Source organism: Pelophylax lessonae (genome assembly GCF_965119305.1).
Source record: "Pelophylax lessonae genome assembly, chromosome: 11".
Classification (NCBI taxonomy): domain Eukaryota; kingdom Metazoa; phylum Chordata; class Amphibia; order Anura; family Ranidae; genus Pelophylax; species Pelophylax lessonae.
In genome coordinates this window covers 208,816,556-208,843,832 of record NC_138778.1, presented here as the reverse complement: position 1 = coordinate 208,843,832, position 27,277 = coordinate 208,816,556, and the positions used below count along the sequence as shown (strand labels likewise).

Here is a 27,277-nt window from a genome sequence, read left to right as displayed (position 1 = left end):
GCATTGAATGGGGGCATGCTGTAGTAACTCTGCATTGAATGGGGGCACGCTGTAGTAACTCGGCATTGAATGGGGGCACGCTGTAGTAACTCTGCATTGAATGGGGGCACGCTGTAGTAACTCTGCATTGAATGGGGGCACGCTGTAGTAACTCTGCATTGAATGGGGGGCACGCTGTACTAACTCTGCATTGAATGGGGGCACGCTGTAGTAACTCTCCATTGAATGAGGGCACGCTGTAGTAACTCTCCATTGAATGGGGGCACGCTGTAGTAACTGCATTGAATGGGGGCACGCTGTAGTAACTCTGCATTGAATGGGGGCACTCTATACTTTGATTACTGAAGGCCCCTTTCCCACTTTTGTGACCTCAAAGTCATGCAATTTTTGCTGCTTTTTTTGCCGCAAAGCAATGCCTATTATTTTTTCTGTTTGCGCCCCCCAAAAATTTTGAGCACCAGCCACCACTGCTTGGTCCTCTTTAAAGGTGCTTTCATTTTTTTTTAAGGTGAGCTCCAGTTTTATGGTTGCGCTCCATGTTACCTTGTTGGCTATGTTTAGCCTTGGAAAGTCCTTTTTTTTTTTTTCTTGCTGTTCCCACCCCGCATGTTTGGCAATGCTTTGGAACGTCTTACTTAGTCAAGAAGATGAGGAGCTGTGTCCGTCAATGAGTGAAAGAGAAAATGGGATTTTTGACTTAGCGTAAAATCCATTTCTCTGATGGTTGTTGACAGACACAGCACCCATCCCCCTATGGAGTTGGGTTTTTCTCTTCTGACACTGCTTGTAACAAAACTGAGTCCCTTTTGCAGAGAGTGGGAGTATACCCCCTGGGACTGCCTCATAGGTGTAGTCAAGTTCTTTTCTGCCTAGTGTCCTACTCCTGTAGGGGGGCAGTATAACCAAATGGTTATTAAGATCAGGAGCTGTGTCCGTCAATGAACATCAGAGAAATGGATTTTACGGTAATTCAAAAATCCCATTTTTTTTTTCTCTGCCTTCTCCTTTCCCCACTTTTCTCTCTCATCTCACTTCCCCACTTTTCCCTCCCTCTCCTTTCTCAATTCCCCACTTTTCTCTCCCTCTCTGTGCTTTATGGCCTCTTGCACACTGTAAAGATGTGTGAACATCAGACTCTCCTGGCAGAAAAAAGTTCAAGGACGGGCTGTATAGCACTTAACGAGAATTTGTGCGTATACACGCAAAAATTCGGTATTTTTATTTATTTATTTTTTTAAACTGATCTATATGCAGCACGTGTTTACACACCCGTGTGTACAGCCACATTGAAAACAATGGTTTGCATTTACATTCTTAAAAACAAATGTATGTATGCCTAAAAACGCAGTGTTTTTAGGCAGGAATGTGCAAGAGGCTTAAGGCAGGCCATAGATTATGCAATTTACTTTCCTGCAACCACGGGTTATAGGAAAGAAAATTGCTCCCACTGAGCTATTGTGTTGCCGGGATGGCACTCTTTGCCCCCGGGGGTTGGGGGCACAGGGTGACATCCCTGCTGCCCTCCCCTCACCCCCCTCTCTCTCTCCCCCCCACTCCCCCTCTCTCTCTCCCCCCTACCCCTCTCTCTCTCCCCCTCACTCCCCCTCTCTCCCCCCTCACTCCCCCTCTCTCCCCCTCACTCCCCCTCTCTCCCCCTCACTCCCCCTCTCTCTCCCCCTCCTCTCTCTCTCTCTCTCTCCCCCTCCTCTCTCTCCCCCTCCTCTCTCTCTCTCTCTCCCCCTCCTCTCTCTCTCTCTCTCTCTCTCCCCCTCCTCTCTCTCTCTCTCTCTCTCTCTCTCTCTCTCCCCCTCCTCTCTCTCTCTTTTCCCCCTCTCTCACTTATTTATTTTTCTTTTCTTTGCCCCCAGACACTATCAGTGCAAGAGATAATATAAATTGTATTATAGCCAAGTTCAGGAATATTACCAGGGTCAAGGATAAAGTGTAAGTGTTTGTTTAAAATGAAAAAGCGAAATACTGTTTCTGACACCGCAGCTGTGCGGTCACGTGATCCCCCTGTGCTGGCCGGGCCCGATCTATGGAGAGAAGCTGGAGGGGCCGAGATTCCCTTATGATGTCAGCCGGCCAGCACGGGGATCCTGTGACCGTACAGCTGCGGTGTCAGAAACGGTACTTCTCCTTTTCATTTTAAATAATTACACTTTCGTTAAGGCAGCATATCTGCATGGCATACATTGATATGTGCTGCATTATGCATCTGAGAAGCGGCAGAGGGGCAGGGAGGAAACGCTCTCATGCTGACAAGTAGGGCGGGGGGTAGAAACTGTCAGAGGAGAGACCAGGGCTGCGGATGACTGAGACACGTAACCTGACCACAATAGTCAGGGCTCAGCAGCCATGATTATCATGGTCAGCAGAGGCAGGGGGACACAGGCACTGGCAGGATCAACCAGGTTTATTGCAAGCTAGAAAGAGAAGAATTGCACAGTACAAGGGTTGAAAACACTGCTGAGTACCTGTGGCACTGTAGCAGAAAGTGGGCCTCTGGTCACTTTGTTGGCACACTATGCTTTCTGTTCTTGGTGTTCTCTATTCCACACAGAACAATAGGGACAATTCTGACTGACAGCAGGGAAGCGGTGGTAGAGAGAGCGCAGGAAGTTATCGGTTCACTAGATTTATTGCAGGAGTTTTGTACTTCTCAACCAGCTATATCAAAACATGTTCAGTGGTATATTTCACAGACCAAAGGGAGCAAACAGGAGTTCATTGTTGAGATTTAAATAGACTTTAACTTTGTTAAACCCTAAGCTTATACCAAACATAACAATACATCCAACACTTAACACTAAGCCAATCCAACCTAACTCTTGAATTAATCTCTAAAACTAAACTAGCCCCATCACAGGTTTGCCATATCCTGTTTTGAAAGCAGTGGCATGGAATTTTCACAGTCCTGTGCCAAAGTGCTGCCACCAAAAACATCTGGTTCGCCTTTACAAAGACCTACTAATCCTCTTCCATTTCCTGAATTCGAGTCATCTGTTATTTTTCTACATCTATAATACTGAACATCCTTTGTGAGTTTTTCTATTTTTCCGTCTGTTTTTATGAAGGAAGTGAACTAAGGTACTTTCAAGGTTCTGAGAACAGACAGGGACTTCATAAGAACTACTAGAGAGCTGGGCTTTCCAAATCCGGACATGTTTGGTGATGATGTTATAGTGGCAGGTTACAGAGAAATGTGATGTCATTTAAAAATGATTCAGGTTCTGTGGAACTGTTCACACATACTTCATTCAAAGTCCAGCTTACATTTCACCAGAAGGAGCAGCAGAAAAGATAACATTTAGAAAAAGTTATCCTCTTTACTGAAATGCACGGGCTTGAAGCCATATAATTCTATTTCTTGCTAAAAGATCTGTTTAGCCTGTGGGTAGGTGCGTCATGATACGGCGGCAAAAAAAACTCAGTCCCAGTGCAGAGACACTGAAGTATATTGTAATTAATGTTTAGCAATACAGAACAGGCCCTGGGGAAGGCAATCAGACTGGGAGAACTCACAGCATATAACAGATGTGTCAAAAGAAGTGGGCCTCAGGTGTGCCTACAGCATCTGTCACGAGGGGTGGTACATTGCCTGGCTGGTCAGTACCCAGATGGGGAGGCTTACAGAAAGATGACGTGTCCCTGCAGTTTCCCTAATCCACAGGAACCTCTGCCTGACACTATGCACTTTCCCTGCCAGATAGGTAACCTGTACCTGCTAAACATGTAAAATACATGCCAAACCCAGGAGCCAGGAACTTAAATGGACTCTGCCTGACTTAAGATGGCTGCCAAAGTCACATGAGGTGCCAGCATCCAATCACATGCTGCCTCTCTGTTACTGAGGAAACTATAGAGAAACTGCATTGCTGCTGCGGATGAGTGGTACCTGCATTGGAGAAAATAGTATGAACTTGCCTACAAGCCTGTCTTTTGATCCAAGCACTCATTTCCAGACAGCAATACCAGGTCTTGCAGCTCCCTCCTGTCTTCAGCATAACAAAGCTATACAGCCTTGTCAAGGACCTGACCAAGCCTGTGACTCCTCAGTGAGGAAGCAGCAGTTCACTAGTAAGGTTATCCCTCTCCACGCCCCGGACGACGTCACGTATGACGAAACTGGTCGGGCGGTACTGGATGCACAGCTGTCACGCCCCCTAGACGCCGGCTCTTCCACACACGCGGGACGCCGCGGTTTTATACTCTTTTGATGTGCTTTACTCAAGTCGGCTCATTGTATATGTCAATATCCCTGGAGTTCTTAGTCTAAGAGGTCGCAGTAGATTAATCTCTCTCCCTGACTCCTGAAGGATGAATTGCATTAGGATCTACATCTAAGCGTGTGTGGCCGTTCCATTAAATTGGAGGCCTAAGCTTCTGGTAAGCAACCACTTAATACATTTATCACGGTTGTGTTCCTGCTCCATCCTTGGGATTCAAGCATCTTGTTCTATCACTGCCTGCTCTGGGACTTGTGCACAATTGCTGGATTCACATTTATTTATTTATTTTAAATGGACTTTCTTTTCATTTAAATGCACGGTTTATTGTATTATATTGTAATACACTGTATGGGTTGCACCATATATTATAGCGCTGCACTATTTTTGTTTTTCCTATATTGTTTGATTTACTATAGATCAAGTGTTTCAGCTGCTTTCACTGTCCTATTATTTATTCACATAGATTTTTCATTTTAGCGCAGGATTTTTGTGATTTTTATTTTTTCTTAAACAAATGAACAATGTTAGATGGGCAGCACTGTGCAAGACATGAGAGGCATGATTGGCACACAATTGCCTCGTTTCCACTGAGCGGAACGGTTCGGGTCGGTACAGTTTGGAAGGGTTAGAATGGTCCGGTCTATTCAGGTGAGCGTTTCCACTGCAAGTCGGGCCACCAGGAACCATGCGGGGTTTACACCAAATGAGGTGTTTGTTTTGCTCTTTCATTTGACGTGAGCATTGATGGTTTCCTGTCCGCCAATCAGAGGACTCTATCGTGTGACGCCAGTAGCTCCGCCCTAACCGTACCGTACCATTTCCTATGGCCCTACATCTGAAGCAGGACCAGGAATGGTGCGGTTTGGTTCGGTTGTATGGGCCACTTTCATAATGGAAACACTCAAATTAGCGTACCGTACCGAACCGACCCGAACCGATCCGCTCAGTGGAAACGAGGCAAATGTTACCTATTTTTTATGTGGACTGACTGCAGCTGTGCAGAGGATTACAGGAAACTAAATAAAGACCAATACTGATGTTTAAACTATTTTGCATAAACATATACACCTAATGGATAGACAACTGTATTGATGTTTTTCTACCTTCTTGGATTTTAGCCTTAAAGAGGTTGGAAACCCTCTCTTAGAACTTGTACCTATAGGTAAGCCTTTAATAAGGCTTACCTATAGGTACTGTAAATATCTCCTCACCTTGCACCGTTTAGGGGATATTTACTTTTAACCACTTTACCATCGGAGGATTTTGCTGTCTTACGTCTGGGCCACTTTTTGCGATTCGGCACTGTGCGACTTTAACTGACAATTGCGCGGTCATGCAACGCTGTACCCAAACTAAATTGCCCCCTAGAGGCTCGTAGGCGAGCGACGTAGTACTATGTCACTTTGCCTGTACGGGGCTGACCGCCGCATTAAGTAGTCGTGCGGCAGACGGCAAGTGGTTAATGCAGCCGATGACGTCATCGGCGCATGCGCTCTGAAGAAACGGCCACCCGTGCCGTTACTTTTGAGCCCTGTTCCGTGAACAGCGGCTCCCGCGTGCATGCGCGGAAGTGACGTAATCGCGCCTCCGACCAGTCAGATGGCCGGTGGATGCGGACCAGGAAGCAGGACAGCCAAACATGTCGGCCGTCCTGCCGCTGATCGGGCGGCACTGCGGGGGCTTCGTTCTAAGGTAAGTATTTCATAATGAGCTAGTATGCGATGCCCCCTACGGGCGCTTGAGCCTTGGTGCTGGTTCCCCGCGCCTTCTGGCTTTCTTCCTACTTCTCATCTTTCGCCCAACGCTGCCGCTATTTCTTCTTTTCTTACAACCCCCCCACAAATCTCTCTTCCTCTCTCTCTGGTCCCCACCATTCATTTCTTCCCCCACCCCCCTCCTCTTGTTGTGTTTCCTGATTGTGCTTTCTTTCTACTCACGTTAGTGAGAAAATATACCTATTATTAACTCTCTACACACTCTAGATTATCTAACATTACGCTCTTTTCTTGTAACGGTTACGTGGCTTTGAACAAATGATCATTGCTTCGTGTCCTACTTGCAATGTTTTTGGAAACTACAATGCTACTGTTAATTTGCCCTGATTTTGGGTGCTGTTTGCATGCATTTCTCATTATGACGTCATTGGTATTGATGCATATTTGTCCCTGTTGGTCCACATCAAAGTCACATTGAGTGTGAACTCTGTACCGGTTTAATTTTATCTTCTGTCTGCAGCCTCAGTTACTGAATAATACAAGCAACAATGTTGACACATTCTTTATAGTTTAGTAATATCATATTATAGGTTTGAACATCATCAGTACACTTCTTTGCAATCAGTGGTTCATTATTATCACACCGGCTGCTTCCTTTGCTTGCATATTCACAATTCTTACTCATAAACTGTAGTTTGATATCACCTCTGACTAACGGACTAATACCTTTTTTGGGGAAGATACCATGGTAGCTGTTAAAATAGCAAAATGCATAGCTCATAGAAATGATTAAGGACATGGCTCACAAGGTAGGCATGCCATTGGGAAATACAATGTCAATTATTACCATGGGTGTCTGCATGTTAAACACTTCACTAAAGTCTTCCCTAAAAAGGAATTTCAAGTATGGATATTTTATACAGCCTGGACCAATGTAGCGATGTATATACCATACTTGACTGATGCCCCTGGAAGCTGGAAGCCTCAGAAGTAGACATTGCTGCTCCAGTGATATCCACTAGCTTCTGGGTCATGTGCCAAACTCTTGGCTTGATGCATTGTGAGCACAGGAGGTCCTCCACTCAGCATGGCTGCCAATCAGACAATGGTTTGTATTTTCTGATATGTTAACTCAGAGCATTGCTATATGCCACAGTATGCCAACGTTCAATAAATTATTTCTCTTACGTCCTCCGACAGTCGCCGCCGCCTCAAAATAATCACTATTGGGTATTGGCTTCCGCTCCACAGGAGTAGCTAGGCATAAGACTTAGTCAAAAAGAACAAAGGCATTTGCATATACCGGAGCATTGCTATATGCCACAGTATGCCAACGTTCAATAAGTTATTTTGACAACCTTATGACCTTAAATACCTATGAGGTGCAGATGGTCTGGACAAATATTTTAAGTCCAATTGTTGGCATTAACGGCAACTCTTGTGACTGTTCCCCAGTGTTCATTGATCAGTGTTCAAGTGCTAACAACAACTTACAAAGCCACCCAGAACTCTGCTCCCAGCTACATCACTAACCTGGTCTCAGATCACCAACCAAACCGCTCTCTTCAGGCCTCCCAAGACCCTCCTGCTCTCTAGCTCCCTTGTCACCTCCTCCCATGCTCGCCTCCAGGACTTCTCCCGAGCTTCTCCCATCCTGTGGAACTCGCTACCCCAATCTATCTGACTCTCTGAATCTATTAGTCTTTAGACGATCCTTGAAAACCCTTCTCTTTAAAGAAGCCTATCCTGCTTCTCACTAATACACTGTGTTTTTACTTTCTCCATCAGCTCACTCCCCTCATTTATTACCTTTTTGTCTCTTTCTAAAATTGTAAGCTCTAATGAGCAGGGCCCTCTGATTCCTCTTATACCAAATTGTATTGTAACTGTATTGTCTGCCTTCATTTTGTAAAGCACCAAGCAAACTGTTTGCGCTATATAAATCCTGTATAATAATAATAATATTGTATTGCATGTTGGAATAGGCATGCTGTATGATTTTAGTATTCAATAGTTTTTTTATTGAGTTTAAACAAAACAGCAAAATAGTAAAACATAGAAAAGGGAGTAGCATACAGAAAAGTACCACGCACCACAACAGCGCTTGTCAGTACATGAATCATAACATTATTGGCAACAAAGAAGTCAATAGTAAAAAGTTTGACATCAGGATACACCAAGTCCTAAAACTGAGGTTCTTCAAAAGGAGTTACAGCTAGAGTCCAAAGGACCCACCAAGCCGAATAACAGACCAGCAAGCAGAGGCCCCGCCCCACCCCAGACACCCCGAATGGGCACAAACTGTGTCCACGAAAGGGCGCAGCCTCCCCCAACCCCCCTCCCCCAGAAAAAGAAAGCAATGGGCTCCCTCCAGCATGCTGTATGATTTTATCACATTTGTTTAACCACTTAATGTCTGCCCCTTAGCAATTTTACCGCTACAGGGAAGCTCTACTGTGCAGAATCACGTAAATATACATGATTCTGCACTTCCACCTATAGGGATATACGTGATTCTGCACTTCCACCTGTAGGGGGATACGTGATTCTGCACTTCCACCTATAGGGATATACGTGATTCTGCACTTCCACCTGTAGGGATATACGTGATTTTGCACTTCCACCTGTAGGGATATACGTGATTCTGCACTTCCACCTGTAGGGATATACGTGATTCTGCACTTCCACCTATAGGGATATACGTGATTCTGCACTTCCACCTGTAGGGGGATACGTGATTCTGCACTTCCACCTGTAGGGGTGTACGTGATTTTGCTCTTCCGCCTGTAGGGATATATGTGATTCTGCACTTCCACCTGTAGGGATATACGTGATTCTGCACTTCCACCTGTAGGGGTGTACGTGATTTTGCACTTCCACCTGTAGGGATATACGTGATTCTGACCTTCCACCTGTAGGGATATACGTGATTCTGCACTTCCACCTATAGGGATATACGTGATTCTGCACTTCCACCTGTAGGGGGATACGTGATTCTGCACTTCCACCTGTAGGGGTGTACCTGATTTTGCTCTTCCGCCTGTAGGGATATACGTGATTTTGCACTTCCGCCTGTAGGGGTATACGTGATTCTGCACTTCCACCTGTAGGGATATATGTGATTCTGCACTTCCGACTGTAGGGATATATGGGATTCTGCACTTCCTCCTGTAGGGGTGTACGTGATTTTGCACTTCTGCCTGTAGGGGTATACATGATTCTGCACTTCCACCTGTAGGGATATACGTGATTCTGCACTTCCGACTGTATAGATATATGGGATTCTGCACTTCCGCCTATAGGGATATACGTGATTCTGCACTTCCACCTATAGGGATATACGTGATTCTGCACTTCCACCTGTAGGGATATACGTGATTTTGCACTTCCACCTATAGGGATATACGTGATTCTGCACTTCCACCTATAGGGATATACGTGATTCTGCACTTCCACCTGTAGGGGGATACGTGATTCTGCACTTCCACCTGTAGGGGTGTACGTGATTTTGCACTTCCGCCTGTAGGGATATACGTGATTCTGCACTTCCACCTGTAGGGATATACGTGATTCTGCACTTCCACCTGTAGGGATATACGTGATTCTGCACTTCCACCTGTAGGGATATACGTGATTCTGCACTTCCACCTGTAGGGATATACGTGATTCTGCACTTCCACCTGTAGGGATATACGTGATTCTGCACTTCCACCTGTAGGGGGATACGTGATTCTGCACTTCCACCTGTAGGGGTGTACGTGATTTTGCACTTCCACCTGTAGGGATATACGGGATTCTGCACTTCCACCTGTAGGGGTATATGTGATTCTGCACTTCCACCTGTAGGGGTATACGTGATCTGCACTTCCACCTGTAGGGGGATACGTGATTCTGCACTTCCACCTGTAGGGGTGTACGTGATTTTGCACTTCCGCCTGTAGGGATATACGTGATTCTGCACTTCCACCTGTAGGGGTATATGTGATTCTGCACTTCCACCTGTAGGGATATACGTGATTCTGCACTTCCACCTGTAGGGATATACGTGATTCTGCACTTCCACCTGTAGGGATATACGTGATTCTGCACTTCCACCTGTAGGGGGATACGTGATTCTGCACTTCCACCTGTAGGGGTGTACGTGATTTTGCACTTCCACCTGTAGGGATATACGGGATTCTGCACTTCCACCTGTAGGGGTATATGTGATTCTGCACTTCCACCTGTAGGGGTATACATGATTCTGCACTTCCACCTGTAGGGATATACGTGATTCTGCACTTCCACCTGTAGGGGTGTACGTGATTCTGCACTTCCACCTGTAGGGGTGTACGTGATTCTGCACTTCCACCTGTAGGGACATACGTGATTCTGCACTTCCACCTGTAGGGATATACGTGATTCTGCACTTCCACCTGTAGGGGTATACGTGATTCTGCACTTCCACCTGTAGGGATATACGTGATTTTGCACTTCCGCCTGTAGGGGTATACGTGATTCTGCACTTCCACCTGTAGGGATATATGTGATTCTGCACTTCCGACTGTAGGGGGTGTTCCACTTCTGCTGTAATAATTCATAGCAGAAGCTGATCTGCAGATGCCGGGCACTCAGTTTCCTCTGCCACCCGCCGATCATTGGCAATACACAGAGAACTGAGATATGTAAACAAGGCATATCTCAGTTCTAACAGGGGGGGAAGCGATGTATTCTATATCTCTGCAAAGCAGGGACTAGAAATCATCACATCCTTTAGTAAAAGCAGCACACTATGTACACAAAAACACTGGTTAGGCACGTAGTTAACCCTTTGACTGCCCTAGATGTTTAACCCCTTCCCAGCCAGTGTCAGTACAGTGACTGCATATTTTACGTTCTGATCACTGTATTAGTGTCACTGGTTCCCAGAAAAGTGTCAGTGTTCAATTGTCTGCTGCAAAATCGCAGTCCCGCTATAAATCGCTGATTGCCACCATTACTAGTATAATAAAAAAAATAAAAAATTCCATAAATATATCCCATAGTTTGTAGACGCTTTAACGTTCGCACAGGCCAATCCATATACACTCACTCAGATTTTTTTTACCAAAAATATGTAGCCGAATACATATTGTCCTAAATTTTTGAAGACTTTTTATTTTTTTTACAATACATTTTTATTATTGGTTATGTTTTATAGCAGAAAGTAAAAAAAAACTTTTTTTTTTTTTTTTTTTTCAAAATTGTCAGTCTTCTTTTTTTTTTTTTTTTTTGTTTTATTGTGCAAAAAAAAAGAGAAAAAAAAAAAAAAAAGGTGGTCAAATTTCACCAAAAGAAAGCTCTATTTGTGGGGAAACAATTTTACATACATTTTATTTGGGTACATTGTTGCACTACTGCGCAATTGGCAGTTAAAGTAACGCAGTGCTGTATCTCAAAAAAAATAGCCTGGTTATGAAGGGGGGGTGGGGGGAAATCCTTCCGCAGGGCAAGTGGTTGATAAAGAGATCCGTGACTTTTAATTATTATTTTATTTTATTTTTTTATATAGTTTATCACATTTATTTTGTGCCTGTAAAAGTTGCAGCTACATGTATAGTTGTTGAGATTGCATTTTCTGAATGAGTGCAAAACGTTCTTTGATTGGATGGGGGTGGAGACGCTGGTCGGTGATGTCAAAATTCTGTATTTTTTCTGTACTAAAAATCTGTGTTTTTTTTTTTTTCTTTTCATTTGCCCAGGTTCACGCATAATGATTCTCGCTCACAACTTCCCTCCTGGGTCCGTCCATACCTACGTGTTTATGACAATTTCGGTCATATCATCCGTGACGTGTCTCAGTTCTTCCGTGTAGCACAGAAAATTGTGAGTTAATGAAGAAAACAAGTATTTGGTAAAGGACAGGACCAGCATATGATCCCCTTAGTTTCAAAAGTGACTTAATTTAACTTCAGTTTTCAAAATCATAATGATAAAAGGCAACATCCCTTTTGAAGGGGGCAATTCACTATTTTGTCTCATATATAGATGCCACCGCCTGGACCCCAGAAAGTTAAAAAAGATGGCGGCCCTCCTGTGTTATCCCTGGACTCCTCTGCACTCTCTCAGTCCTCTCGTGCGTCATCCAGCCTTCGTGATACCTTAAAAAAAGCAAAGGCACTGGACTCTCATGTACCAAGCTTAAAGCGGAAGAGAGATGGCGGTAAGGGTCAGATGATCTTGCAGATGATTCCTTAGAGCAGTGTTTTTCCACCTTTTTTCACCCAAGGCACACTTTAAAATCTGGAAGAATCTCAAGGCACACCAACCAAAAATGCAGCCTGGACTGGACGGAACAACATGACGTCGCTCTGGCCCTCCAAGGCCATAGAGGCTATTAAAGAGGATATACTCTTTCATCGCCCCCTGGGACAAGCCGGCTGCACTATTGGATTGCTTCTCGGGTGAGCCGGTGGGAGGGGGGTACATCCCCTCCCGCTGCTTCTGAAAGCATTCCAGTGGCTCATGTGCTGCTTGGAACCCTTTCATTAGGAAGCCAGCCGTGGGCTGTAAAAAACAATACTGAGGTTATGGCTGATATCTTCAGCCATAACCCCGATAAACCATTTCAGAGCCGGAACGTATATTTAACTATGACTCGCTGCATTGCAGGTGTAGCGCAGGGTACCTGCACTTTTCATGTGCGTTACCTGCCGTTTCTCATCAACTTCTATTATGTCCTACATTTTCTGAAAGCACACCAAAAATGAGGGACATAATAGAAGTCTATAGGAAACTGCAGGTAATGCACATGAAAACCGCGGGTACCCTGCGCTACACTTGCACTGCGGCCAAACTGCAGCAGAGCAATGTGCAAGCGGAAGACAAAATAAAAATAAGTGCAGTTACCATTAAAGAAATATAGTTACTATTACCAATAATAATAATAACCAACATATCTTATGTATATTTATATTGCATTAAAAAAAAAAAAACAATCACCATGCCTGCAATTATACCTAAAACAAAAACATGCAGGTAAATTACAGGTACAATTGCTGTACCTCATGGAGCTCAGAGGAGCTCATATGCAGCCACTGAAAAGCCTCCTCCCTGTTCTTCCTCCTCTCCTCATGCTCTGCTTCACCTCCCCTCGGGAAAAGCGCGCCAGCCAGCGTCTGCTGGGACCTGCGTCTCGCACATCCCAGAAAGCTGTGCGTACGCTTGACCAGCCTCTAGCAACCAATGACCTCATCGGTTGGCAAGATGCGATCGGACGGCCCGCACAGCTTCCCAAATGCCTGTGGCAGCAGGAGGTGAGCTTTAGACAGCGGACCAGAACCGCTGTAACAACAAGGCTTAACTGAGTGGCCAACACAGTTTGTAGATCAGATGGGGTAATTTTCCCACGGCACACCTGGGGACTCTTCACGGCACACCAGTGTGCCGCGGCACACTGGTTGAAAAACGCTGCCTTAGAGGACCTGAGCTCTGGAAGCTGTGCACAAAGAAGCTCTTATTACCAGTATTACCTGTGGCTCCGTGCAGCTCTTTTCCCTATTACTGTATTACTATGCCTTGATGTACACTCCGGGGTTAATTTACTAAAACTGGAGAGTGCAAAATCTGGTGCAGCTCTGCATAGAAACCAATCAGCTTCCAGCTTTTTTTGTTAAAGCTTAACTGAACATGCTGAAGTTAGAAGCTGATTGGCTACCATGCACATCTGCACCATATTTGGCACTCTCCAGTTTTAGTATATCAATCCCTCTGTCTCTTTGTAATGACAAAGTTCTAGTTGGAGGTAGGGCTTAGCTTCCTCATGTTGGCATTTCCCTTTCCTTTACTGATTGGTGGTCTGATTACTGAGTGTTTGGGGGGGTGGGGGGGTGGTTGGATTTAGTAATCGAGAAGCTGCAGGAGAGGTGGAGGATTCTCAAACTCACAGAATGAATGCAGCAAAAGCGGGAAGATCTTAGTAGTGATCAACCGATATTGTTTTTTTCGTTGCCTATACCGATATTTTGGAATATATAATATATTTGAAATATTCATTGAATATCGGTATCGGCCGATATTTTTTTACATTGAAAATTAAATTTTATTTTTTTATTTTTAGCACTTGCCAGGTACTGTTGTGGAGGGATCTGGGGGTAAAAGACCCCAAACCCCTCCTGCACTTAAAAGCATTCAAAACGCCAAGTTTGGCTGTTTTGAATGCTGTCATTTTTTTTAACTTGGCGCCGAGTACCCGGAAGTGATGTCATGACATCACTTCCGGGTTTTTACATGGATACCCGATCAGAGCCGAATGCGGCTTTAATCGGGTCTTCGGTGTCCGTGCAGGCTGGGTGCCCGGGTCTCCTGGCGGGATGGGGGACCCGGGCGAGCCGCGGCAGGAGGGGGGGACGTACCCTCCCGCTCCTTGTAATGACAGCCAAGCGGCTTCTCAGCCGCATCGGTTGTCATTACAAGACAGCCGACCGTTGGCTATGGACGCCAGTATCGGGGATGTTGTCTCTAGCTGCAGGCATCACTCCGGTACAAGTACTTTCCCGAAATATCGGCAATATCGGCCACCTCTGGGGCCGATTACGATATATTGGGGAAAGTGTATATCGGCCTTGACGGTAATCGGTCGATCCCTAGATCTTAGCACCGCAGGCTCTTGAGGTACAGCTTCTTCTGCAAGAACAGTAAGCAGAACAGGAGTCACATCACCAAATCTCATGAGACATGTAGTCAGAGGCTGAAACTCATGCAGGATATCAAACTGGCAGCCCTCCAGCTGTTGCAGAACTACAAGTCCCATCATGCCTCTGCCTGTGGCAGTCATGCTTGGAACTATCAGCCATGCAATGCCTCTTGGGACTTGTAGTTCTGCAATAGTTGGAGGGCCGCCAGTTTGACACCTGTGAATTATGCAGCTATGAGGCTCAAGGAATACCTAGAATACGTAACGTTTTTTCAGGAGGATTCCCAATCCTAGGGATTGATTTACTAAAAAAGGTGCATGGTAGCCAAGCAGCCTAAAGGTTTGACAAAAAAAACCTGGAAGCTGTTTGGTTTCCATGTACAGCTTTTGCACCAGATTTTGCACACTCCAGTTTTAATTAATCTACCCTATATGGAGCATTTTCATGATACTACAGCATGATTAACATTTTTATTTCTTATAAAATAGCAAAGTTCAGGTCCATTTGAATGGAATGAATGAATGAATTTGTCTTCTGTAACAAATTGTGAATGGTTTGTATTTTTATATCTTAGGGGGAAGCCAAGAGTCTGACTTTTGTGACGGGTATGAACAGAGTTTAGGGGTCACCACCCACCGTCCAGCTAGCCTACTGGATGCTCTGGATCACAGTGAAATGAGACTTCAAGAGGACCTGAGCTCCGATGCGAAGGTGGAAATGACGAGTGTGACTTGTTATAGACTCATATTTCTGGATACCTTTAAAGGAGGCATTAGTTCTTTTTTTCTATTGTTACAGGCTACACGTCTGTCCACGCTATCTCTACAGTATGATAAGAGACTGGATGATGAGAGAAGAGGAGGAAAGAAAAAGATCAAAATTGTTCAAAACAATGTCAGGATTTCTTAAAATTGTTACAAATGATTAACATCTACTTCCGTAAGATTATTGATGATTAAAGCCTGGTACACACAATAGTTTTTTTTTCCGTTCAACCCAGCAAGTTGAACGAAAAAAACCTCACAGCTCTGGACGAAGCCGCTGTACTTACTATGCAAAGTAAGTACAGCAATCACCCCCACTGAGCTGTTTTGTTCTGACAGGGGGGACAGCCCCCCGCCAGAACTCTCTGATCAGCACTCTTCGCCATTGGCTAAGAGCTCTGATTGGGAGTTGGTCGGCTGCTGGTTCTCCAGCATACTCCCTTGACAGGAGCAGACTGCTTGGCCAGCTTCTGTTGGACAGATCGACATACACACGGGCCAAATGTCAGCCTTTTTTTTTTTTTGAACTGCCTAATGTCTCCCGACATGTGGCCCGGGTGTACCTGGCTAAAGGTTTGCCATAGATGGAGCGAATTTCTTTCCTGCTACCAAGGTTTGTAGGAAAGAAGTTTGCTTGATTTCCCCCATCAGCACTGTCAGTGTTTACTGGGGAATCTCTCCTGGCGGGGGAAGCCATCCCTGCAAGGAGAACACAGTGATTATTGTTAGCGGCTAGAACAGCTGCTAGCGATAATCGCAAGCACAATCCGGCAGGCTAGTTGTATTCAAGTTGAATGATTGATCAACTTGGGTACATTCAGTCTGCCCATATATGGTTCAGATTCTAACCATCTATGGCCGCCTTAACCCTGTGACAGCAAGCGTACACACATACTATGTGTCCTCACTGGAATGATTCTTCTGTGGAACTGTGTATGTGCATACCTGTGTTTGTGCTGGGAGCATGCTGCGCGGCGCGCACCCAGCAATGACACTGAGCCGTCGCAGACAGTTCTGGGTCTCATACTAACGATCGGGAGCTGGGAGGACTGGCTCTCGATCACATGATCACTGAGGTAGCCTCAGATTGGTTATCACGGGGATCAGTAACTGTACAACCCGCCCCTGTACATTTTCTTCACTTGAATGGAGAAAAAGATACACTGGGGGAGATTTACTAAAACTGGAGCACTCACAAACTGGTGTGCATGGTAGCCAATCAGCTTATTTCTTCAGCTTGTTCAATTAATCTTTGCCAATCAACCCTGGAAGCTGATTGGTTTCTATGCAGAGGTGCACCAGATTTTTCACCCTCCAGTTTTAGCAAAATCTCCCCCATTATATCTTCTCCATTCAAGTGGAGAAAAGTAGTTGCAAAGATATGTACAGTTTTACTAACATACAGTATGTCAAAGTTGCAAAATTGGTTTCAGGCATTATGATTTGTTTGGACAATCATCTTTAAGGGTGGATAAAGTGTACTCATAGGGGTTGATTTACTAAAGCTGGAGAGTCCAAAATCTGGTGTAGCTCTGTATATAAACTAATCAGCTTCCAAGTTTTATTGTCAAAGTTTTATTGAACAAGCTGAAGTTAGGTGATTGGTTTCTATGTACAGCTACGCCAGATTTTGCACTCTTTGGTTTTAGTAAATCAACTCCATAACCTCTTCAATCCCATTCAACTGGTTTTAGAAGAGTACAGCATGAGGAAGAGGTGCCTAAGCTTCCTCAATGTATTTCCTTGAAACCCCAGAAGCTTTATTCTTTTGTTATGTAAATTGCAGCCACTGCATGACCAAGAATGCGCAGGCTCTTGTTACAGTTTGTTTTATATCTGGAGTGTGTCGGAGTTGGGGGCACTTAAGTTGTAAAAACTTGTTAAACAATGTTTTTGTATTTGCTTCCTTATTTAGTTAATATCACTAACTTGAGAGTCAATGGTAAGGAGTCATCTGCCCTGTAAACTGACTTCATACAATGGGGTTTATTGCAAAATCTGGTGCAGCTGTGCATAGAAACCAATCTGCTTCCATGTTTTTTCATCAAAGCCTAAAGTGATTGTAAATTCTCTCTCTTTTTTTTTTAAATAAACATGTTATACGAGCAGCTTGCTGTGGGGGCACTCGAGCAGAGTCACAGCTCCCTGTGTCCATTCAGACATGGATCTGTGACCCGACCCACCCCCTCTCTCTCCTGATTGGCCGGCTGACTTCGACAGTAGCGAGAGCCAGTCCTGCTGCACCGCTGCCTCAGCCAATGAGGGGGGGAGTCCCGAGCATCTGAGAAACTCCTGCAACATTGCTGGATAAAGATGAGGCTCAGGTAAAGTGGGGTACACACTAGTAGAAAATCTGCCGAAAATTCCCGCCCGATGTGAAATCGTCCAATTTTCGCCTAGTGTGTACACAACTTTCAGCAGCCGATGCCGACATTTTCAACGAAAAAAAACGGAGGGACAACCACCAAAAATTTTTTCGTCCGTCCCCAGACGACCGATTTTCGTTTAATGTGTATGCAGTACGTCCATGAAAAATCGTATACGAAAGACCACGCATGATCTGAAGTTGCTGACTACCCGGAAGTCTAGGAACAAATGTGCCAAAAATAAAGAAAAATCGGACGAGAAATTTCGTGAACATTTATGCACTGTCTACTAAAAACGGTAATGAACGCTGAGAAGACAGAGAAAAATCGGAGGATATTTCGTCCGATTTTCGTCAAGTGTGTATGACCTTTTAGTATTAGGGGGCTGCTGCACACAGACGTTTTTTTTTTATCTTAATGTATTAAAAAAATCCTTCTGCCTTTACAATCCCTTAAAATTAAATGACCAAAATAAAATTAGATTGGCTACCATGCCTAGCTGCACCAGGTTTTGCACTCTACAGTTTTGATAAATTAACCCCATTGTCTGTTAGAACCTGAGAGTGCATAACGGTATCATATGTCAGGGGGCCTGTATTTGTTCACTTTTCTCTTGACGGTTGTGCTCTGACACTATTATACACTTTTAGCGCCTTGCTTACAATGGTGCAGAAACAAGGGAACAGATTATTCCTGGTCTAAAATTCCAGGTCGTGTTGTTTCTAAGGGTTTTTTTTTTCACTAAAGCTAGAGAGTGTAAAATAAGTTACATTTCTGCAAAGAAACCAATCTGCTTCCAGGTTTTATTGCCAAAACTTAATTTAACAAGCTGAGGTTAGAAGCTGATTGGTTTTCGATGCAGAAATTTGACTAACTTTGCACTCTTTAACTTTAGTAAATAAACCCCAAAGTGACTTGATTGGCATTGACTTCTTTACAGGATAAGGTTACCTTTTGTAACATGTTACACCATATTCAGAGCGTAACATGTTACAAATGTACCAGCCCCACATCCGCCAATCCCAGTTTTGGCAGCCAGTGGGGGGGTCTTCTCCCCTTGTTCGCTGCAACAATATAAATAAAACGCGGCTGTGTGGGGCTTTGGCCGTGTCATTTATTCAGTGTTCTGTAAATGAATGGACTACAACTACCGACAGCCTTTTGTGCTGTCGGCTTGTAGTTCTCAAGGAACTACCATGGCACTGTTGAGCACTGTGGTATTTCATTGATTCTTGTGTCGACCGATAGCTGTTAGCTTGCCACTGTTGGAATAATATAGATGGTTGCCGATTCATTGGCGTAATTCACGCCTAGTTTTTCCATCGTAATATGCAGTACTATCACATATCATGAGGTATATTACACCTCCAGTGCCACAATTTGCATGTGTACGAGGCGAGAATAGGTCACCGCTAGGCAATCTGTACGTGGTGCCCTCAAGCACCCATGGGCAACGAGGGCATCCATCGCATTGGTAGTTGCCCCTGGTGCCCACTGAAGGGTTGCTATCATTATTTTAGTGGCTATGGATATGGTATTGCCACTAGATAGTTGCTAACATGTTTCACGGTATATTAGAACCGCTTCTTCAAAGCAATTTGTTTGTCCTCATCAAGCGTCACAGATGTCCATTAGCTGCTATAACAGCTGTAGATCAAATATGTTCCAGCTAAGGCTCCGTTCACATGTAGGTGTTTTGGGGCGTTTTTGGGGAGTTTTTCTGCTCTATGATCAGCTCTCAAAACGCCCAACAAGACAAATCCTATTCATTTCAATGGCCCCTGTTCTAATCTGAGCATTTTGACGCTGTGAGCAAAACGCCCAACGCTCAAAAAAGTACATGAGCTTCTTTTTGGGCAGATTACAGGCGTTTTCCATTGGTCTCTATTCAATCTAAAAACGCCTGCACAAAAAATGCCTGTAAATCGCTGTAAAATCGCGGTAAAAAACGTGCGAAAACGCTACGCTCAGGTGTGAATGTAGCCTAAGAGGAGACAACATGTGAGTGCATCAAGGCTGCAAGGCCGTGTAATTTGTCAGGGGTACAGAGTGAAATGAAATACCTAAAGAAGTTTTTTGTTGTTCAATCCAAATGGGATTCACAGCAAATTCTTTTACAGCATCAACACTGCATGCTCAGACAGTCCTTGGGAGACCCAGGCATCTGGTGGCAGCACCTCTGTGTATTTCACTTGTCAATGTATGGGCACCGTGTCGGAACATGCGGTGTTGATGCTGTAAGAGGTATTTCTGTGAATTCCATTTGGATTGATCAACAAAAAACTTCTTTAAAGTATCTGATTTCACTCTGGACCCCTCACAAGATACACGGCCTTGCAGCCTTGATGCACTCGCATGTTGTCTCCCCTTAGCTGGAACATATTCCATCTACAGTTGTTGTTATAGCAGCTAATGGACAACTGTGAAGCTTGATGAGGACAAACTAATTGCTTTGAAGAAGCAGCTCTAATATACCATGAAACATGTTAGCAACTATGTAGTGTTGATATCTATGTGTATCAGGATAATACTGTTTTCCCTGTCTCCAGATATGTCTTTTTAATGTTTGAGGGCTTTTTCCCTGCCCCAGCTATGATGTATATGTATTTTTTGAACAGGTTTCTGTCATAAATATTGATATGAATTTTTTATATATGTATTAATGTGTGATTATTTGGGAGTCACCATTTAAAAGCCCATGTTGCCCCCCTATGGGGTAATACCTCACTTTTTTTTAACCTACAAAAAATTTGTATATTTTTATTTTTTGAAAGAAAAGGTGAACTTATCCCTTACTAGCTTTCCTAATTCCTTTCTCCAATCTTCCACTTTTTTTCACAGGCTCCAACGGACAATTCTCCTCCTAGCAAGAAGAAGACCGCCGCCAACATGTTTCTGACCTCCGTCAGGCAATGTCTTAGTCAGGAGAACTATACCATTTTCATGGAAGCCCTCACAAGCTATAAGGTGGATGATAATCTGCAGGCGCTCATTCCAAAGCTGTGTGCTCTGTTCTGCCAGGACCCAGGGAAAAATGCTCTGCTGAGCGGTAAGTAGTTGTCATGAGTGTTCCATGCTGTCCGCATGTAGCACAACATAGTATGAGCCAAGTCCAGTTAATATTTTCCAGCTACTCTGTTTGATATCACTTATACCCCGAGCTAGAGAAATCCCAGAAACCAGTTTTGCCTCATTTTTTTTAATGCTTTTTTGTTATCAAAATACACAAGCGATTTATTTTATTTATTACAGATACTTATATAGCGCTGTAAATTTTCACAGCGCTTCACATATATATTGTACATTCACATCAGTCCCTGCCCTCAAGAAGCTTACGGTCTAAGACCCCTAACTTACATTCATACATACACACACATACTACAATTTAGACAGGAGCCAAATACCCTACCAACGTGTTTTTGTAGTGTGGAAAGAAACCGGGGTACCTGGAGGAAATCCACGTAGGAACGGAGAAAATAACGCCACTACAAGGCACAGGCTGAGTTTCGAACCGGCAACCCTAGTGCTGCTAGGCGGAAGTGCTAACCACTTAGCCAATGTGCTCCCCAATTACTGCCTTTTTACCGCTTCCCGAACACCCGCCGCAGATTTACTGCGGCGGGGTGACTCTCCTGCGCGAACCGACAGGTCTGGGTCGCGCGGGAAGCTAGGAGGCGAGCTAAAGTGCTATAAGTGCAAAAAAGAAAATATACTTATATATATACATGTAAATCTTTAAACGTGCATTCATAAATGATGATATTCAAAAAAGTGCCAAGTAAGGTATTGTTATCAAAAAGATCACCCAATAATGCGGCCGGTTAGTTGTCCTCATTCATTAACCAGGCAAGTAAAATGAATACATTAAACATTCAAAAATTATCCTGCGCCTGGCAGGTGTGCTGACGTCACCTCTTATGTCCTCCACCCCGACGTACGTTCCTGATGTATTCATCAGGTCCTGTGAAGGGAGTGTTACCTGCATACCAACAGTGGGGGGTGTTGCCCACTAATGCGTGGCTAGACCTTGTTAGGGGTCTCCTTTTCTGTTAAGCCTCCATTCAATATTATATATGGTGGAGCACAGAAGAGGTATTACTTGGAGCACTTTTGGACTGTAATTAAACTGGTGTGGAGTACCTTTGTCACCACCAGTCAAAATCATTTACCAATTTAATGCCACATTTGAAGATTTGTCATTTTGAATGAACAATATTTGAGGTTTTTTATGCTTTGCAAAGAATAATTAGCACTTTAATTCAAAATATTCAATCTGTATACCTTACTTTGCACTTTATTGAATAATATAATTTATGAATGCACATGTTTAAAGCTTTACATGTGTATATATAGATTTTCTTTTCTCTTTAGTTTGACGGACACAGCGCATGATCTTCATTACCATTGGGTTATACTGCCCCCTACGGACACTAGGCAGAAAAAGAATCTGGCTACGCCTATGGGCAGTCCTAGGGGGTGTACTGCCTCTCCCTGCTATAGGTACTCAGTTTTTTTTCTGCCTAGTGGGGACTAAGCACCTAGTTCCTTGCTGGGCTATCTGGTCCTGGCAATTTTTTTTCCTTTTTAGATTTTTTTTCTCCTGGATTTTTCCTGGGAGATCTACAATCAATTGCCAGACTGGGCGACAGGCTGGATAATCTAGATCCAGTGGTCACCCTAGTCTGGCCAGCGCGACTTCACCTCTGCGCTAGGTCGGCCGGGACATGGCCCAACTGGACGGGGGCTGGCCCGCGAGTTAAATGCCTCATAAGGTCACATACGATTGAGTCGACCCGAGTCGCAGCGGTCCTTCTGGGCGACAGCCACCCCATTTCCATGGCGAGGGATTCTGTCTGGAGCAGTGCCCGTCTGGTTTCTGGTATGGTGAGTAGCTGTCCCCCCTCTCCCCCTGGAGGGGTTTTTGGGTGGACGTGGGCCATACCCCTGAATGTTTTGATCCTTGAGATGTACATCCAAGAGTCTTTTAAAAGTAGCCATACTCCTGTGTGGGGCTGTGTGGGTGGTCTGTCCACCTCCTGAGGCGGGGGGCAGGGGGCTATGCTGGCTGAGGGGGTGCACCACCGGCGACTGGACAATCGGCTGTGCAGAGGAGTTGTACTTGGTGGGGGCTCTTACCAGGCCCCCCCTGTCCTGCCTGGGCCTGTCCTTGAGGCCTAGGGATCCCTCCTGGGTCTCTTGGAGCCTTGTGGTGCTGCACGGGGCCGCCATTTCGCTTTAGCCTGTGTTTCTTTGCACGGCGGCCATGTTTGTGTGGTCTAGCGGCCATTTTGCAGTGGTTTGCCATTAAGAATTGCGGCGGCTATTACAGTGGAGCTCTGTTGGCAGCAATTTCAACGGTGGGACCCCCTCCTCATCCCCTGGTGCTTACTCCTGAATCCTTTCACTTCCTAATCGCTGCTTGTGGAGTGCATATTATCCTGGTGGCTGCAGGTGCTTGTTTCTGCTAGGTGGTGAGCCTAGTGGTGTTCTCCCCCTCTCTGCGGAGGATCGTTTGGTGCTTTGTGCCTGGCGACCTGGTGGTGCTGCCAGCGCAATGGGGGTTGTCCCTTTGCAGTGTTTTACACTTTTTGTGGGGTCCCCCTGATGATTCATGGAGTCTTTGGAGCACATCTCCCCACCTGACCCCCTCTCTAAGGCTGCGGGGCCCTCCTGGTCCCAACTATCTATCGATGCACTGACGGCAGTCCTGGAGTCCTTTGTGTCCCGGATTTTCAGGCGACGGGCTAGCAGAAAGTGCCCCCCACCTTCCCCTACCTCATCTGTCTCATCAGGTCATCAATCTGATTCAGCCGCTGCAGATGTAGGTCACCCTGCTGGGTCTGCGACCACTCGCCCAGAATCCCCAGATAGTGGGGATGATTCCTCCACATCTGCAACCGCGCACGCAAAGGCACTGGTGGAAGCACTGATTGTATCCGTGCGTATGACCTTGAAGATGGAGAACACAGTTGCAGCTGCGACGGAGACACAGGTTCCCTTTTGGCACTCCCAAGCCATCCAGAGTGGCAAAGGTGTTTCCTTTCCCCACCTATTTTGACAGAATTATTGCTAGAGAGTGGGGATGAGCAAAGTGTCCCCTTGGGGTCCCTAAGCATTTTACTAGGCGTTACCCTATGAGGAGTCCCTTATTAGGAGGTGGACCCTCCGGTTTCCAGATTGAACAAGGCAACCATGATACTGGTTGAAGAGTCCCCGGCATTTAAGGATCTGGCTGACAGGAAGGCGGAGGCTGTGGCCCACAATATGTATACTCTGGCTGGCTCGGCACTGAGGCCAATATTCACCATTGCCATGGTGTCACAAACTCTGACCGAGTGGGCTAAGCTTTTACGCTGTGACCTAGAGGGGGAACAGCTCCCCCCTGCCTTTGCTGAAGTGGGCGAGCAGCTGGTCCAGGAGCTGCAGTTTATCTGTGATGCCTCCTTTGGATGTGGCTCCCCTAGTGGCTCGGCTCTCTGTTTCAGCAGTGGTCCTTTGGTGTGTCTTATGGCCTAAATGCTGGTCTGCAGGTCAGACTTCTAGAAAGGCCTTGACTGATCTCCCCTTTCAAGGGGATCGCCTGTTTGGGTCTACGCTGGATGACATCATTAAAGGTCTCACAGGGGGAAAGGGTACTTTTTTCCGAGGCTACGAAGGGCAAGGAACCTAGTCGTAGATGTGGGCCCTCCTTCTCTGCTCATATGAAGTTTTTTCGACCCTCAGGGTTGACTGACAAGGGCTCGAAGCCTTTCATGGCCTCTTCTGGAGGATCCAAATGAACCTGGTCTGGCAAGTCCAGAGCTGGCTTCTCCAGACACACGGACAAGGCTCTTTCAGCATTAAGGTGCGCCCTCACCCGTATCGGGGGTGGCAGGGTTCGTACGGTCCTGGAAATCCTGGAAAAGTTTTGGAATTTGTAGATGACACTTTCCAGGCCTGGAAAGGTCATGGAAACTTAGGAAACACACTAAGGTTTTGGAAAAGTCATGGAATTATTTACTGTGGAGGAGCGGGGAGCGGATGCTTAATTATTTTAATTTATTATTTTATTCCCTAATGATATTGTATTGCCAGTGCCACATACTATTTACATTTACTTTGCCTTCCGGGACCGCGGTATGCGCGTGCGCTGTCACTGGCCAGCAGCAGCCGAGGAGATGATCGTGAACCAATCAGGCAGCGGGGAGGGCCGGCCGCGGTTTGCCTGGAGACACTGTGACTGGCCAGCAGCAGCAATAACAGCCAGGAGATAACAAACCAATCACAGGCAGCGGAAGCGTCACTGGAGGACGGGCCGGCCGCATGAACGTGATGATGATGCGGAAGGGGGCGGTAACTGTTTCCCCCGTGTCATCACGTTCATCCGAACGTGGATACTTACCTTCACATTCCAATATGTGTCGGTCACCAGCGTTTCCTCAGTTTGCCGTGGGAGAGGAGCATTATCAGTTTGTGGTGTTACCTTTTGGTCTCGCCTCTGCTCCACGGGTCTTCACAAAAGTGTTAGCCCAGGTGCTAGCTTTGTTATGCCAACGGGGTATTGTGGTACTGGGCTATTTGGATGACCTCCTGTGAGTGAGTCCCCCCACAGCTCTGATGGAAAACCTGGAAATCACAATATGAACTCTGATACAAGCTCTGAGGTAGTTCGGCTGGATTCTGAATTTTCAGAAGTATGTTCTGGTTCCTATCTGGGTCTGACTCCAGACTCGGCCTTAGCCAGAATGCTCCTCAGAGTGCTCCTTCCTCTGGAAAAAAAACTCCAGGAATGGCAGGCTGCGATTCGTCTCCTGCTGTCCATCAGATGGTCATCCCTCCGGACTTGCATGGGGGTGCTAGGCCTGATGGTGTCTACCTTCGAGGCGGTTCCGTTTGCACAGTTCCATATGAGGTCCCTGCAAAGGGAGATTCTGGGACAATACTCCGCAGTCTCTGGACAATCCAATCCGGGTGAGCCGGGTAACGAGGGAGTCCCTGATATGGTGGTTTCATTCTCGGGCGCTTCGGCTTATCAAATCCTTCCTCCCCTTGTGTTGGACAGTGGTCACCACGAATGCCAGCCTGTTTGGCTGGGGAGGCGTCTTTATAAAAAAGTAATCTCAAGTCACCTGGACACTGGAAGAGTCCAGACTACCTTTTAATGTCTTTGAACTCCGAGCAATCAGACTGTGCCTGGACCATTGGACGGATCGTTTTCAGGGATGTCCAGTGCTCATGTCAATCACCAAGGTGGCACAAAAAGTGTACTAGTGGCTCTGGAGGTATCCGGCATTCTAAGGTGGGCAGAACGGTTTGTTCCAGCCCTCTCCGTCGTATACATTCCCGGGGTGGAAAACTGGCAGGCGGATTACCTCAGCCGGCAGGCGTTGGACCAAGGGGGAGTAGTCCCTTCTTCTGGGGGTGTTTCATCAGTTGTGTCTCCAATGGGGCTTCCCCAAGGTGGATCTGTTGGAATCTCGGCTCAACAGAAAGGGGCAGAGGTTTGTGGCTCGTTCAAGAGATCCTCTGGCAGACACCACAGACGTGGTGGTGGCCCCATGGGGTCAGTATCGTCTGATTTACACCTTCCCTCCTCTCAAGCTTCTGCCAAGACTTCTATGCAGGGTCAAGGCAGAAAGCATTCTGGACATCTTAGTGGCTCCGGACTGGCCTTGCCAGGCTTGGTACACCGATCTGGTGCGGCTGGTTGCCGACGTTCCATGGATTCTTCCATTTAGGGAGGATCTGCTGTCCCAAGGACCAATCTTCCATCCTGCTTTACAGTCGCTGGCTTTGACGGCTTGGCTGTTGAACGGCAGGTGCTGATGGATAGAGGTTTATCTGAGTCTGTGATTCAAACGCTGTTAAAGGCTAGGAAATTTATTTCTAGGAAGATCTACTATCATACGTGGAAGACATATGTTGCGTGGTGTGAGTCTCTTGGGTTCATCATCGCTCCTTCTCGGTGGCTTAGGTCTTGACCTTGCTTCAACAGGGGGTTGAACAGAAATTGGCCTTAAGTACCATCAAGGGCCAGGTGTTGGATTTGACGTTCTTCTTTCAACGACCCCTGGGCACACACTCCCTGGTGGGTACCTTTCTTTAGGGGGTCCGACATTTGGTTCCTCCCGGGCAGTCTCCGTTGGGACCTCAATTCGGTGCTTTACTTTCTCCAGAAGCCTTTGAGAATCTTCGGTAGATTCCCTTGCTTACGCTGTCAAAAGGTGGCCTTTTTGGTGGCTATCACCTCTGCCTGCAGGGTGTCGGAACTGGCGGCGTTATTCTGTCGTTTACCTTGGTGATTCACAGAGATAAGGTGTTTCTTTGCCCCTGTCCGTCGTTCCTCCCAAAGGTTGTCTTTGATTTCCTTTTGAATGAAGACATTGTTTTGCATTCCCTGTGTCCCAGGCCAAAACATCCGAAGGAAATTGCCTTGCATGCCTTGGATGTGGTCTGGGCAATTAGGGTGTACCTGGCAGCTACGGAGTCTTTTTGGAAGTCAGACTCACTATTTGTGCTCGAGGATGGGCCTCGGAAAGTGTTGTCCGCTTCCCCCATGACAATTTC

General features: G+C 45.8%; 1 protein-coding gene across 1 annotated transcript in view; it reads left to right on the top strand.

Annotated features, from left to right (window-relative positions):
• RTEL1 (regulator of telomere elongation helicase 1) overlaps positions 1–27,277 on the top strand; it is a 314,420-nt gene that overhangs the window by 152,793 nt on the left and 134,350 nt on the right. Inside the window, exons 24-28 of the mRNA XM_082271526.1 lie at positions 11,668–11,791; positions 11,954–12,128; positions 15,176–15,312; positions 15,400–15,495; positions 20,573–20,780. Coding sequence (XP_082127652.1) covers positions 11,668–11,791; positions 11,954–12,128; positions 15,176–15,312; positions 15,400–15,495; positions 20,573–20,780 — 740 coding nt within the window. The remainder of the gene's footprint in view (positions 1–11,667; positions 11,792–11,953; positions 12,129–15,175; positions 15,313–15,399; positions 15,496–20,572; positions 20,781–27,277) is intronic.